Raw genomic sequence first — 14,835 nt, 5'->3', positions numbered from 1 at the left:
GTAGGATGCAAGGACGTCACAGCACTCCCATGTCCCTTTGAGGTTCCATGAGCCCCCCATGTGGAGCAGGACCCCACTCCCACTCTAGACCACTACCTGGGCACCCTGCAGCCTCACACTACCACTCAGGGCTGCGGCTGAGTGGTTCTGTCTAGACCTGGGCGGCCTCTTCATAATCACCTACACAGGGCAGCGACTGTGGGCAGAAACGAGGTGAGGTCAGTCACAGGGGACCGAGGATGCCCGAGAGTGAGCCTCGGGAGTCTGCTGTACCCAGGGCTGGTGGGGGCAGTAACGAGCTCTGAAAGACCCTTTTCAAGTCACCTCATTTAGAGACTGCTTCTGAGGGCCCAAGGGAGGCCTGGCTAGCTGTGTGTCCCTCAGCTGTGAGAGACAGACAGACAGACAGGCAAAGGGGAAGGAAGGAGAACCCACGAGAGACCTGGGCATTACAGAGCACCATGAAGCTTTGACAAGGGTTTCTCCAGAGAGAACAGCCTCTGCCTGGCTCTGCTGAACCTGGTGATCTTCTGTGGCACACACATCAGTCCAGAACAGTGGCCAGTGTCCCCCTCCGCACACCTGCATTGGCAGGACTGATAATCTCCTGAATTCTGGCCACTACATGGAAGTTCATTTCAGATCACTCTCACAGCCCAGTCAGGGAAGCAAGGTGAAGGCACGGGTGGTCATGTTGAAAAACGCCCATATGGGGTCTCCAAGAGGGACGTGGGGGCTTCCCACCCTCAGCTGGCCCTTGGCCTGAGTGGGAACAAGTAATTGCCTCTTTCCGATAATGAAACTCCACTTAGGCACCCAGGATGTCTTCAGTGACCTATGATGCAAGAAAACAGTGCTGCCTAACCCGAATCCCACAAGGAGATCCTGGATCCAGATGCAGGTTCTCAGGGGGGGCTCATCATCCTGTCCCACAATCAGGCAAAAACCAGTCTCCTGCCACTGCCATCTAGGACTGTCCCCTGGCCAGAGACCACAGGCACAAGTGTGAGAAGCAGCAGACACTGGCCAGAGACCTGCTCTTCCTCTGCTGCTACCTGCTCAGGAATGGTGCAGGTTTTAGAGCTAAAACACTCAGTGAAATACAGAGACGAGCCACTCTTGGAGGCGACACCTGTCAACTCCCTGCTTCCAGTGGACCTGAAAGTAGTGCATCACAGACACGGGACCAGCCACACACAGTTAGCATCAGTCCAGCTGGTCTGTGTCCGGACAAGTTTTGTTAAAAGTCACACCTGCCCCTCCCTATGCCTGTGCACCTGTATTTCCCTCATTTAATAAAACAGCAGACTTGTGTATTTGGAGTGTGCCAGGGGGCATGAAAAAAAAGAAAGAAAGAAAGAAGAGAAAAAAAAACAGAAATAACAGAAAATAATCAGGATAACCAACAGAGCAAGTCATTTGAGATTATGGGCTATTTACTGGATGTGAATATGCAATGGAGCAATCAGATGTATTTCTACATTGGGCTCTATTGCTTAAATCAAACTTGAAATGGAGTCAGAAAACCTCCTAACATTAATGTTGATTATGAATTAATTAATGACTGAAGTCAATGACGAGAGGGCCTTGGGCAGTACTGATGCCCACTGGGCTCTACACAAATTTCCAGCCCAATAGATGGCCCCTGCCCATGGGGGCAGCTCAGTCCATGAAAGAAAAAGTAGTAGTTTATCTCATCAGGCTCTGGCCACAGCAGTTGGAGGCCTAGCTGTTCACACCTTCTCCACACAGGAAACTGGATTCCTCTCTAAACTTCTAAACTGTGCCTTGGGTGCTGAGGGTCAGGCCTGGGCGCAGGCCCTCCCCTGCAGGGTGGCCCAGGTGCAGCTGCAGCCGGTGCAGCCCCACTGTGGACCCGCAGCCTGGCTGCCTTCCGGCTGCTGCAGGAGAACTGCAGGGCTCCTGGGTGGACCAGCGTGAGCAGTAGTGGGAATGGAGCGGCGTTCGAGCCTCTGCTGCTGTTTATAATGGCGACGTGGAGAACACACTGCGGGGTGCCCAGCACCATTCAGGACAGAGTGGCTCTGAGGGTTCTCATGTGACAGCCCTCCTCACCCCCAGACGACAGCTTCTGCAACAGGTACCAAGGCCGGGGAGGGAAGAGTGCAGCTGTCAGGCCGAGCAAGATCACACGGAGAGAAGGAAAGAAGTCGAAAGCTTCTTAAAGGAAAACTCAGATGGGACATGGGATGGGTCAAGTTGGCCGGGAATCTCCTCCCCAGGGAGTTCCCCCTTAAAGAGCACAGGGCGCTCCCTGGATGAGACTTATGAAGACAGGGGCTTTCCCCAAGCAGAAATTCTTAGAACCCTAAGAGCTCTTCCACCTCTGCTGCTCTCAGCTGCTGGCCATGGGACTGGGGACCTATATCAGGAGCACCCAACAACCTCCACCATCACCTTCTGACGGAGAATCGGATCTAACGACATTCACATAGAGGGGATTTACACCTGAGCTTGTGACGGCTATTGGAAAAGCTATCAGGATGCCTGGGTGGCTGCACAGCTTGGGTTTATCTGTTCTGTAAATACTGCGTTCCAGATTTAGGAACATCAAAGAACAAACACTAAAATCATGCTGACCTATAATTACTTATGGGATCAATTAATAAGCATGTCAGACTGATTAATATCTACTGTAAGCATCTGGTAGTAAGTTTTCTTTGTATATTAGATATAAATACTAAAAGCAATTTTAATAGTCATGATGTATGTAGTACTTAAAAATTATCTGTAGCCTTAAGTTAAAATACTTTATATTTTGAAAGACTGAAGAAGATTGACAGTAAAATCACTATATTAAGGGATTTGTCCAAAAGAAACACTGTGGCCTTATAATCTCTTTATTGTAGAAAATATGTGTTTAATTTAAATGGATGCAGGTTATCTGTAAAGACCACTTAACTACGCAAACTATTAAGTAATAAATAGAAGCCAAGGTGCAGCTACAAACTCCATGAAACAGTTCATACACTAAACAGTTTTTTTTTTTTTTTCCCAGCATGAGGACCCAAGCCTCTGCCTGTCAGGTCATCACCCTGATGGTCAATTTTCTGTTGGAAGCACCTATTTGGTCTCTAACTCCCCATCACTGTGGACTGCTGAATTTAATCTTATTGTTTGTGCTCAACTTTTGTGTGCTCTTAAAAACAGCTTTATTTTAAGCAAATGCATCTACTTAAAAACTTAATGAGAAACAAAAATCTTTGCCAAATCCTTAAAAAATATTTAGATATAACTGAGTGTTGAATGAATAGAATTTCTCATTCCCAGAACATCGCTGCTTCTTACCATGAAACAAGGGAAAGAAAGACAGGGCTTTGGCAGGATGTGGATCAGGATCTCAATCTTGGCAGAACTGACCTTGGGGCTGGGTAACGCCTGTGAGAAGGGGCTCGTAGGATGTTTAGTATTATAGTCCTTAGCTTTAACCCTCTACCCATGAGATTCCAGGAGCATCATCCCAACGTTGTAACAACCTTAAGGATGTCTCTAGACACTGACAAATGTCCGGTCAACCTCTCCACCCCTACAACCAGTATGGACAGTGATGGCCTCATAAATGAGACTCAGGTAAAGTAAGCCTGACTCAGAGTCCATACGAGGATCCAAGAAAAGGCATGTTCTTTCCCTGGATGACTCCAGGGGAGCAAGCTGAACAGACTGTGGCAGAGCTGGGCTGGCACTGGGAACAAACCCCTGACCTAAACCAACTCATGCAAGTCCAGGTTGGCTGCAGAAGTCTACCATCACACAGCGCCACCTCACTCCTCCACCAGCATGGCCCTTAGCATCACTAAACATTATTTCTCTTGTTTTGCTTTTCCCTTGGAGTGGTCACAGTGTTTCTCCACTGCCCAAACTTCCTCTCTGTGCCTCTTGGACAGACCTGTTTTGAAGTCCCAGTTGTCAGCAGACCCTGGGCACACCAACTGCATCTTGAATCCATCAGCCCCTAAAGCCAAGATCCCCATTCTTCCATGGTAGCCACATTGCTCAGCCACAGAGTAAACAGTAACAGATCAGGTTAGGGTCACAGAATGTTCAAGAAAGACCAACTTCACATCTTAGATTTTTAGTACAAGGTCATTACACAAGGGCTCTTACAACCTCCAAGATAAAGGAAAAGTCTATCCAATTTTTAAACTCTTAATCATTTCCCAAGTCCAAAATGGTTGAGTAAAAGTGAAAACCCAGTATTCACAGCTCACAAACAGATCATGCTCCAAACCAGTTGTTTGGGAAACACAACACAGTCTCCTTAGAAACAATGCGCTAAGGAATGGTGATACCAATTTGCATTCATGTAGGACATTTCCATTTACAAAGTACTTTTGGGTCCATTATTTCATTCAGTCTATGAGACAGCACTGCGAAATATTCAGGGATTATAGTTCCTTTGCTCATAAAAATGTGCTTCACAGGGATGCATGAGAAGCGATCTATAGAGGGCTGTTTGGCTCATACTACTCTTCATGGGCAGATGACCTACCCACAGGGACAACATGATTCTGTGGGAAACATCCACAGTTCCCAGGGCACCGTTGGTATGCCAACTGCTGTTAGCCCAGTGATTCTCTCCTTCCTTCTTTCTTGTCATGTGGACTTACATCATCTAGAACTTCATCCAAGTCATTGGATGAATAATGAGGGCACGCTCAGGCCAGAGTCCTGGGGTCCCCTCCTGACCACCTCCCCAGAGGGCCTCAGACCTCGTTCATGCCTGGTGCATCACCTGTCTAAACCACGCATCAGCCTCTCTTCCCTTTACCCTGCACCCTCCAAGTCAATGCTGTTGCTGAGGACACACGGCACCCAGGGCATGAGATCCAGGAGGGTGGACTTACAGCTGGGAGGGGGTAGGAGAAACCGAGGCAGCACTGAGAGGAGGAACAAGCCCCTAGAGAAGATAGAGAAAAGGTGCCCTCAGCCAGCAGTTGTCCTCATCTCTGGCCTCTACTGGCCCCTACTATAGGAACCAACTGCTGGAGGGGAGAGAAGAGGGCGGCCCCATAAGGCAGCTGGCTTGAGAAGCAGGGAAGAGGCAGGAGGGGAAAATGGAGTAGCAGGACAAAGGAAAGGGAGGAGGTTGGGGCCACAGTCTGGGTGGGGAAGGCAGGTGCATTTATTTTGCTAAGTGACATGGGCAGTGGAACTCTAAACCAATGCTTCTCAGACTACAGAAAGGACAGGCTTGCGTGATAACCGTGGAGATTCCTGACCACCACCCCAGAGAACCTCACCCCACCCTGAGAGTCAAACTCCTGGCTCAGGACAGCCTGATCAAGAGGATCTAAGGACTGGAATCTGGGAAATGCTGCCCTAGATCTTGCTGCCCCTGGAGACCACACCCTCTATAGATGTCATCTCTCTGTTCCCTGTTTGCTGGGGCAGATGATGGCTGTCTTCCAAGCAGACTGTGAGCTATAGTTTATATGCAATGGGGACACAGCAGGGTTTAGTTATATTCCAGGAACAAGTCCCTCACTTGTTTTGTGTGATTTGGATTTTAAAAACATCCCAGAACTAACACATAGAGGCCACCTCACCCCAACGTTGCAAGTGCTGCTAAGAACACTGCTGGGGTTGTCCTTGGGCTGGATACACTCTTTGGAACGGATTCAGGGTGAGAAATACATCCTTGTAGACTGTACTTGATATGGGAAAAGAGCCAGAAAACCACTTGGCACCAGGTCTGAGGACTGAGTCAAGTGACCCAGTAGGGAAGTCCCACTGGAGTCTGAGGCTAAGGTGACAACACTGAATGCCTAAAATTTTGGCAGGACTTGAGAAAAGTCTCTTTGAACAGACAGCAAAAAAGAGTTCCAATTCTGTCCCAGCAAGAGCAACACGGAGGTCAGAACCCACTTGGCAGGCACCCTGGCTTCAAAACCATACCCACCCTGGTTTCTAATGTTGGACAGTTATTCCTCCTCCCCAATTAGGTGCAATCTCTATACCCATCCATGGAGGAGGAGGAGGAAGAGGGGATTGCTATGAGGATGGGCAGCCCCTGGGCAGGGACTCACCTTGCCAGTGATGCTTGTAGTCACACATGCGGGACAGCGCGATCATCATGGCACAGTACAGGGGCAAGATGGCAGCACAGAGCCGCCAGCTCTTCCCCCGCCCACTCTCGGTGAAGCAGTGCAGCTTGCCCGCCAGGTAGAATGTCGTGAAACCAAGGCCCGAGAAGGCAACTGCCAAAGAAAAACAACAGGTGTTACTCCAGTAGGTGGAGAGTGGCAAGTTCTCCTGGGCATCCTGTCTGCCATCCTGACATCCCAGGCCAAGCTATGGTGGCAGCCTCTAGGCAACTCTCACTCCTGCTGTGACACTGGAACAGACTTCCAACCATGAGGCTGGACTTCTAGGCCTGCAGGTGAGCACCTGCTACATTTTATTCACTCACTGGACAATGGTTTAGTGGGTATCCAGTGTGTGCCGGGGAGGCACTGTGTTGGGTGGGAGGGATGAAAAGAAGCAAGAGATGCTCTCTGCCCTCCAAGGGCTCAGGTTCAGGTGGAAGGACAGTGGTCATCCTGATGGGTAATTCTAATATACAGTGTTACACTCTACAAGAAAAAAAAAGTGCATAAAGAACAAAGGACTTGGAGGACTGCTTAGATTTGAAGAGTAAGGGAGAGTCGGGACAGAGGTGAGGCCCAGATTTTTGGTTAGGGAGACAGTGTGCACTGGCGGCGTTCATGAAGATGGAACTTGGAATGCTATGGAGGAGCAGAGCTTGATGGAGAAGCAAGTGAGACTGATCTTGTTTTCTCATAGAAATAACAGCCATTGTTTCTTGGCTATGCCAAATCCATTGTCAAAAGCATGAAGGTTGGGGATAGCCTGAGATTGCCATCTAGTCATTTGCAGAAATGTGGATGAAAGGACATGGATGGACATGGTGTTAAGTGAAATGGGCCAGGGACAGAAAGAGACACCACATGTCCTCCCCACATGTGGAAGCTATGAAGTTGATCTCACAGATTAGAGAGGCTAGGGAGGGCAGGGGACGGGGTAGGTAGAGAGCTTGGATACTGGGCACCAAAATACAGTTAGATAGGAGGAATTAGTTCTAACAATCTACAGCACAGTAGGGTAACAACAGTCCACAACAATTTTATATTTCAAAATACCCAGAGGTGTCTAAAGTTTCCCAAAACAAACGAGAAACGTTTGAGGAGATGAAATGTTAATTCTCCTGATCTTATCATCCCATATTGTATACAAGTATCCAATTATCATATTCTACCCCATAAATCTTGACAAATACTATGTGTCAGTTAAAAACTAAGAAAAAGAATTAACACTGGAGAAAACACAGCTGGAGCTCAGTGCCATTTCAGGTGGGTTTCTGAGAGCTTAGAACAGTGGTCCTCAACCCTGGCTGCACATGGTGTCACCTTCAATACCTTTACCATCTACTGGTAGCCAGGTGCCACTGTGAGATGTTCTGTCGGTAGTGATCCTGAGTGGCCCCTGTTGTGCATGTGTGAATGCAGGTGTGTGCAGGAGTGTGCAGCTTCCCAGGTGACTCTGATAGCGGTCATGACTGAGCCTAGAAACTTCCACTGAAGCCAACTGCTGCAGCTCCTTGGCTTCTCTGGACACCAGACTACCCCAATCTTGCCCCTTGATTAGAAAATCTTCCTGAGAGGAAAGAGCTCACAGGTAACTAGCTCACACAGCAACTCAGTAAATCAGCTCTTTCAAGGAGTCAGTACACCAGCAATTTAAGGACTGCCCAAAGCCTGGGCTGCAGCAAGGAATCCTGCAGCATCTTGGTGAAAATGCAGACTCTCAGGCTCACTCCAAACGACATCTGCATTGCACAATATCCATTAGCAGTCTGTGTGCACACTGCAGTCTAAGAAAGCTTGGCTTAAAACACATCTGTCATCTGTATAAGAGAGCTCTAAGATCTACCTTGAGATAACAGTGCACACTATGGGGGGAAATCTGGAAGGTGCTCTGCCCAAAGTTCTCTACAAACACGGAAAACTGGAAGTGATGGGTACAGAAGCACAGATAAGACAGCTGTGGTGTTTCTATCCAATGGACTCTGAGGCCACTGTGAAATACGAGGTTGAGTAGCAATATGGCCAATACCTAGGGTACAAGGTTAGGCTCAGAAGCAGTATTTTAAATTGTAGGATCATTATTTTCATGACTATAGTATATAATAATGAACAGCCTGCAGCTTTTCCAAATCATCTCTGAAAATAACAGATCTCAAAAGACACCTTGGATATAAATATAAGCTTACGCCAAAGCAGAACTTCTTCAGTCCCAGAAGTAATAAGGTCACAGTGCAGCTTTCCCCTCGCCCCTTTTGGTTGGTTTAATTATTTGTTTTTTAACCACTACATTGTGTTGACACTTCCACAGCTGTAATTTTTAATTATAATTATTAGCACATATTAACTGTATAAAATAACTGGCTTCTTTGTGACATTTTCATACATCCTTATACTTTGATTGTGTTCACTTTTTTGAAATAGAAGCTAAATTAGGTTTATCCTGGGTATAAAAATGAAGCAAAAGCAAGAAAATGAAGGAGGTAAGAGCACCAAAAGCTCTTCTGAACAGTGGCCAGCACTCAGTCAGCAAAGTGGTGTCAACATACATTGAGGACTGTGCTTAGAAAGAGCCATGAGGCACTGCACTGCCCAGTCCTGTTCTAGAAGGCTTCTGGGGTGGAAGTGTATGAAGTGATTTATGTGGTGTGGCCCCATCTGGTGCCATCTTGGCAGGCCCAATGGCTTCTGAATTCCCATCCACATCTACTTTGCTCCCTTCCTTCTCTTTACCTACATTCTCCCATGAGGTGTCAGAGTGGAAGAGGAAGGGTAGACAGTTGCCTCTGGTTGGCACTGGCCCCATCTTGAGCTCTCACAGGAGGAATAATAGACTTTATTCAAATCAGATGGATTAGCAAGTCTATCTACCTAGGTACACTAAATGTGGGAAGTAGAAAAGCCCAGGGATTTGCTGGGTTATAAAGTCTCCAAGATTGGAATCTCCAAGAGAAGAAACAGCTGTGGAGTTGCCAAATTGGCATCTGTCAAGAAAACAAACATATTTTTAAAAAGGTCAATGAACATGAATTTGTCTGTGTCCCCATAAAAAACCGGCCTGGAGACTTTAAGACAGAAGAGTCATCAACTCAAGCAACCAATACCACTTCTGGATACCTTCAGGGGATGAAGCAGGGGAGGGGTGCTTGGCCTGTGGAGAGAGACCATCGCCAGCCTCCTCCTGACCCCTGCTACCCTGGGGACTCTCAGCTGGCCAGCTCTGGCACCACTTTCACTCATATGTTTTGGAGCTCAGGTATAATATATTCTCTCTGGCACAGTAGGAACTTGCATGAACACCACAGCCCCTCCAAATCCTGGAAGTCTCTGATTCCCTGAAGAGGAGGAGATTCCAGCCATGCTTAATAGCTGAGTGCAGTGGCTGGGAGCCCGTGGGCATCTGGAAGCAGCCAGTCTTCTTCAACACATGCTCTTGGGCCTTTGGACAGTATTTCCAAAGCACTGCTCTGTGCCCTTATTTTTCTAGGTGACAGGATGAAGCTCCAATTTCACGCTAAACCTTATGCTTGTCACTTTCTTGCTGACATTTATACAGTTATTGAACAGACATAATGTCATCCACAGTTGACTCCTTCTGCCTGGGAGGCACATTTGAGCTATGGGAAGCTCTGGTCTTTTTTTTTATTATTTTTTTTATTTTTTGAGAGCAGGCACTATTTTATTAACTGACCATATTATAAAAATACCATGGTAGATACCTTAGTTCATCCTTCTAATAAGCCTGTTGATCTGGTCTTCCCTGTTGCCAGTATCTCCACCTTCTACAAAATGGGTGGTCTTTTTCTTCATTTCACCTCTCGGAGAAGATAATTTGAAGGACCACAGGAAGTTATTTGCTTCTTTGAAGCGTTTTCCAACAGTGTAAATCTCATGAATAAGATCTTCCATGCAGATCAGATCTTCCATATTTACCAAGAGATCAAGCAATCAAAGCGTTATCTGTCAAGGCAATTGGTTTCTTATTGATTTTGCCATATCCACGCTTGTAGATTATTAGTTCATTCACTGATATCAGGTTTGGGTACCTCCATGCAATGGAAGGTTCCACGATCCGATCCTCAGCATGTTAATTGAAGCCTTATTGAGCTTAACGAAGGTACCATTGAAGATCTGGGGAAGGCGAACCTTTGGGCTCACACCATTGATACCTCTGATCCTGATAACAAATGCCAATTTGGGTTCTGCAGGTACATAGAAGTTACCAGCTTTTCTTGCCATTGTAGCCATCCGAATGTCTGTTCTGTACATTTGCCTATATTCCTTGTGGTAATGCTTGGCTTTTTCATAGATTAGCTTCCTCCTTGCCTTTTGAAGCATCTCTTGGGCAAACTTCTTCCTCAGGCGCTTTACCTTCAGCTCTGCATAATGCCTTTGCTTTTTCTTAAGAGTTTCTGGCTCAGTAGGAACCTTCTTTTTCTTCTCTTCGGCACCCTTAATGGTTCCAGCCAGAAAAAAGGAAGCTCTGGTCTTTTGCTTGCCTGCCACCCCAGACAGAATTAGCATCTACCAAGCCATACCTAATTAATATGATTCCTGCCTTGAGATAAGGGGCTTGGGACCAGGATGCAATCTCCTCTGAGCCATCCCACTCTGAAATCCTGGGACTCTCAACCACCAAGGCTCAGATTCAAATTCAACTGGGATAAGAAAACAGGAAGGCCATCATAAACATATTCTCCACCTCTAACATGCAACACCCTATTTTCTTATCCTAGAACCCACACAATTGAGACACCTGGGGACTGTGAAGCTTTTTATCCTAGCCTGGAACAATTCTGTGTGAGATTCTGTCCCTCTTCCTTAACACAAGCCTAACTTCCTGCTCAGTAAAGAACCAAGCAGGTATCTGGAGACACAGGGCACTGAATGTTTTCAAGGTGAATATTATATGGTCAGATAAATGTATTCATATCTTGCTAACGCTGCCAACAACAGAAATATAAGCAGAAACCTACCAAGCCAGAGGAGTGAGAGGATACCAAGAATCTGCCTGTTCTAGATTGCAAATTCATTCCTTGGCGCTCTAGTCTGACACCATGTGAGGTGGGCACACATGCCCCTTAACTAATAACAGGAAGGAAGCAGGCACAAGATCTGTGGAAAGAGGACACACCCCTTGCTTTCAGAGTTTGTGGAAGGTTTTCCTGGCTGTGGGAGCTGACTATAAATATTTATATGTGGATCTGCTGGGAAAAGCAAAGTTGGTCTCAAGCAGGGAGAAAGGGAAAGGGGATGGCTTCCCTCCCTGTTCTTGGCATTGAAGATGCTCATTTGCTATTGCCAATGAGACCAGACAAGCAGAGTATCACAACCAACAGAGCTGAGGGTGATGGCCAGAGCATCCCGTGACCAGGGTTACCTGCCTCCCTGGTGACACTGAGAAGCAATCACCAATTCTTTCGTGCAACCATGCAGATGAATTATCACAGATTTGCAACTCTCCTCTTGCAAAGAGAGTTCTGTTTATTGGTTCAGCTTAGGTGTAATGATGTGTTTTTTTCCCCCCTTCCTCCTGTTGACTTTTAAATCAAGTAGAAAATCTTTACCCTAATGATCACGAGAAATAAGAAAATTGGCATCGAAAAAGAAAAATCTTTAAAAAACAAATAAGATACGAATCAGGGAGACAGACCTTGCTTTTACCACTTTTCACTTTTACTAATTATATTAAATTTCCCAAACAAATGTATCATTTGGGGCACCAAAGACAGAATTGTGCTCTGATGATGCAATCTATGTGCATTTTCCATCTCTTATACTCAGAGAATTAGTATCTCCTCCAAGAAGGAGAAGAACAACACTAGGAAACTGAGTGAATCTTGATGTTGGAGAATGTTTCTCATAGGATGCAAATGAAGCTCCCCAGGACCATCTAAAGCCAAGGTTGCGGGTAGCAACCTAGTTGTCTATACCCCATAAGGAGTGTGGTAGTGGAGATGAAGACTTGGGTTCCTATCTAAGCTCTGTCCTTCATAGAATATATGATTTTGGACAAGTTTCTTTTCTTCTCTGGGCTTTAGTTTTCTCTGCAAAATGAAAGTCTGAACCACAAGGGGTCACTACATCATGTCCCTGGAGGCTGGCCACACAGTGAACATTGGTAAAGCCACTGGATACTGGAGTCAGCTTTCCTGCAACGCTTATAAACAACAGAAGCCACCATGGCTTCCCCCTTCCACATCACACTGTTTGATGGAAAATGCTTATCAGGACTCAAATGTTCCTGGCAAGAGCTATAAAGAGTCCTGAGGACGGGAAGCGGTTTTGCCCATCTGACAGCCTAATCTACAGGAGGTCGAGATGCTCGGGATCGCTTTTCCCTTTTCCAGCATGGATGGTGAGCGGCAACAATCTGAAACACAAATGTAAGAGAGACTTCTGTAGGTGACATTCTTATGCCCTTTGGCTTTCAGTCCACCTGTATGCTTCGATTTAGAGTCACCTGTAGATTACATACAGTTGAATTTTTTTTATTTAATACTGTCACTCAAGCTTTTTGTCTTGACTGGTGTTCTGTAATAATGAATTTATAATCAAATACATTTCTAAAAGTGAAAAAAGAAAAAAAGAATAACCCCTCAAAAGAAAGAAATACCTTTTCCCTAATGCCTTGAGAGGAATTGGTCAGAGCCTGGGAAAGAGTATGATGACACTATTTTAATAAAAAATAACTCATTGTATCTCCAAAGGCTTCAGCATAACATAAATGAGGTGGTGAGATCTGAATAATAATGTTCCTGTTTGAGAAAACACCAAAAAGTCGGTAGCCATTGACTTGCCCAGAGTGCTCATCTGGAGAAGCCCCCGGGGGTCCTAATGACTGGCACTGCCTGCTGTCTTCTATAGAAGTGGCCTCCACTCCTCCCATCTTTTATGAGATGCTCTAGCACCTGCTCTGTATGATTTGTTAGGGAAATACAACTCTTAAACCCACCCCTAGCAGCCATGGTTGGTGCTCTCAGTCTGCACAGGAAAGAGACTTAAGGAGATCTGCTGTCCTTGGGGTGTTTGACTGACAGGCACAGTCCAAGATAGGTGCCAACTGCACAGCCCAATCAAACCTTCTCTAAGTATTGTGTACTGGAAAAGGGGGGAACAATTGGACTTGCAGCTACTGTCCTGAGCTAGGCTAGGCCTCTGCTTTGGTTACTGAAGAAAACTGCAGGACAATCCAGTCTCAGGAGCCCCAGGGGACTATCTAGTTGATGAGGCAGCATCCCAAACTTCCCCATTTTTTTTTTCTGAAAACAAACTTCCCAGTACTAAAGATCATCTATGCTCCTCTTGCACACCCCAGGAAACTGACCATAAACAGACAAGAAGCCTCAATTATTTGACATATACAAAGGATGTCTCCATCTATTGCCTACACCATCCACATTCAATAGATTTATGTTTATATGAGACGTGTGTGTGTGTGTGTTTCTGTGTGTGTGCACGTGTGCATGTGCACGTATGTGTGTGTGTGAAGTCTGGGGGACCATTTGGGAAAGCAAGTATCTTAAGTTTCATCTCCGTGACCTTCACAGACACTGCTAATTGATCAAGAGACTTTATTCAGAAAGCCAGCTTCAGGTTCAGAATCTCTCTTAAGATAGTTATCACAGCAATGACCTGCTCTGGGCAGCAAATTGAAATCCACTTGCTGGCTTCTCTTAAATCATTTAATCCAAGTCAGCACTGTCACAAAAAAAAAACTCTCGAAGGTACCTGAAGACTTGGGTTCTAAATCACAGTGAGGTCTCCGGCATCAATCCTGTCTAGTCTCTGAATGGGGATAACAAGATCCATGACAGCCAGCTCTCAAAAGACTCGGCATTTGTGAAAGTGATTTGTAAACAGAAATTCAACATACAAATGCAAGGTGTTATATCTGTGAAGCTGAGGAGATGGTTATCTAGAAATACTGAGTGTAAATGCTGGATTCTATTTCTAAGTCCAAGTTAGTCCCACTTTGCAACACAGAAATATCACAAAATTCCCAAACCCAGGACTTCTATTTGCAGCAGTGTGGCAGACTAGACACCTTGTTTGAAATAATTAAATTCTGGATGAAATATAAACCCCCCCAAAAAACCTTTCACACATATCACTGCCTTGAAAGAGAGAAGAATTAATGAAAGCCAGGTTCCCCAAAATGAAGGGAACAAGGTACAAGGGAGGAGAAAGGCCAGTTTGGACCAGGCCAGGCTCTGTGGGGAGGGACTTGCTGACCTGGAGCTCCACGGTGGCATCTTGGTGACACACACAGTGTGTGTGTGTGTGTGTGTGTGTGTGAGAGAGAGAGAGAGAGAGAGAGAGAGAGAGAGAGAGAGAGAGAGAGAGAGAGCGAGCGAGAAGGGACAAGGTATCAGGCCTATTCAAAATAGAACAGATGGAGAATATAGCAGAAGACTTCAGATAAATCTCAGACCCTAGGACTACACCACCTGCTTAAGAGGAAGTAAGACAAGAGGCTGCCCTTCAGAAGGAAACCTCAGGGGAACTTGTCCCCCGCCCGTCTTAATGCTATGTGGAGAGACTCCGTAACTATGAGCCAACTGTCACAGGGCTTCTGTGTCCAATTCACGCTTCTGAGATAATCTTCCAAAATCCTTAAGTGGGAAACTAATTTTGAGTGGCCCTGAGGTAAGAGCTCTCGGGCAATTGGCAAAAGTCCTCTCTAGAGGAATTCAGCTTCAATCCAGACATCCAGATATTCCCCCAAAAGAGA

General features: G+C 46.0%; 1 protein-coding gene and 1 pseudogene across 7 annotated transcripts in view; both read right to left on the bottom strand.

Moving 5' to 3' along the window:
- Window positions 1-14,835, bottom strand: part of PLPP4 (phospholipid phosphatase 4) — a 115,262-nt gene that overhangs the window by 5,269 nt on the left and 95,158 nt on the right. For 5 of the 6 annotated variants that reach the window (XM_081268652.1, XM_081268657.1, XM_081268656.1 and 2 more), the window contains one exon: window positions 6,048-6,218. The exons of the other annotated variant lie outside the window; for it this stretch is intronic. In XM_081268652.1, coding sequence (XP_081124778.1) covers window positions 6,048-6,218 — 171 coding nt within the window. The remainder of the gene's footprint in view (window positions 1-6,047; window positions 6,219-14,835) is intronic. 6 annotated transcript variants of the gene reach the window in all.
- LOC308634669 (large ribosomal subunit protein uL30-like) lies at window positions 9,807-10,566 on the bottom strand (annotated as a pseudogene). Its single transcript has one exon. The product of its transcript is annotated as a large ribosomal subunit protein uL30-like (transcript).

This window comes from Spermophilus citellus, assembly GCF_964194105.1.
Source record: "Spermophilus citellus genome assembly, chromosome: 15".
Lineage (NCBI taxonomy): Eukaryota > Metazoa > Chordata > Mammalia > Rodentia > Sciuridae > Spermophilus > Spermophilus citellus.
The sequence above is the reverse complement of the archived record's forward strand: the minus strand, read 5'-3'. Positions and strand labels throughout refer to the sequence as shown.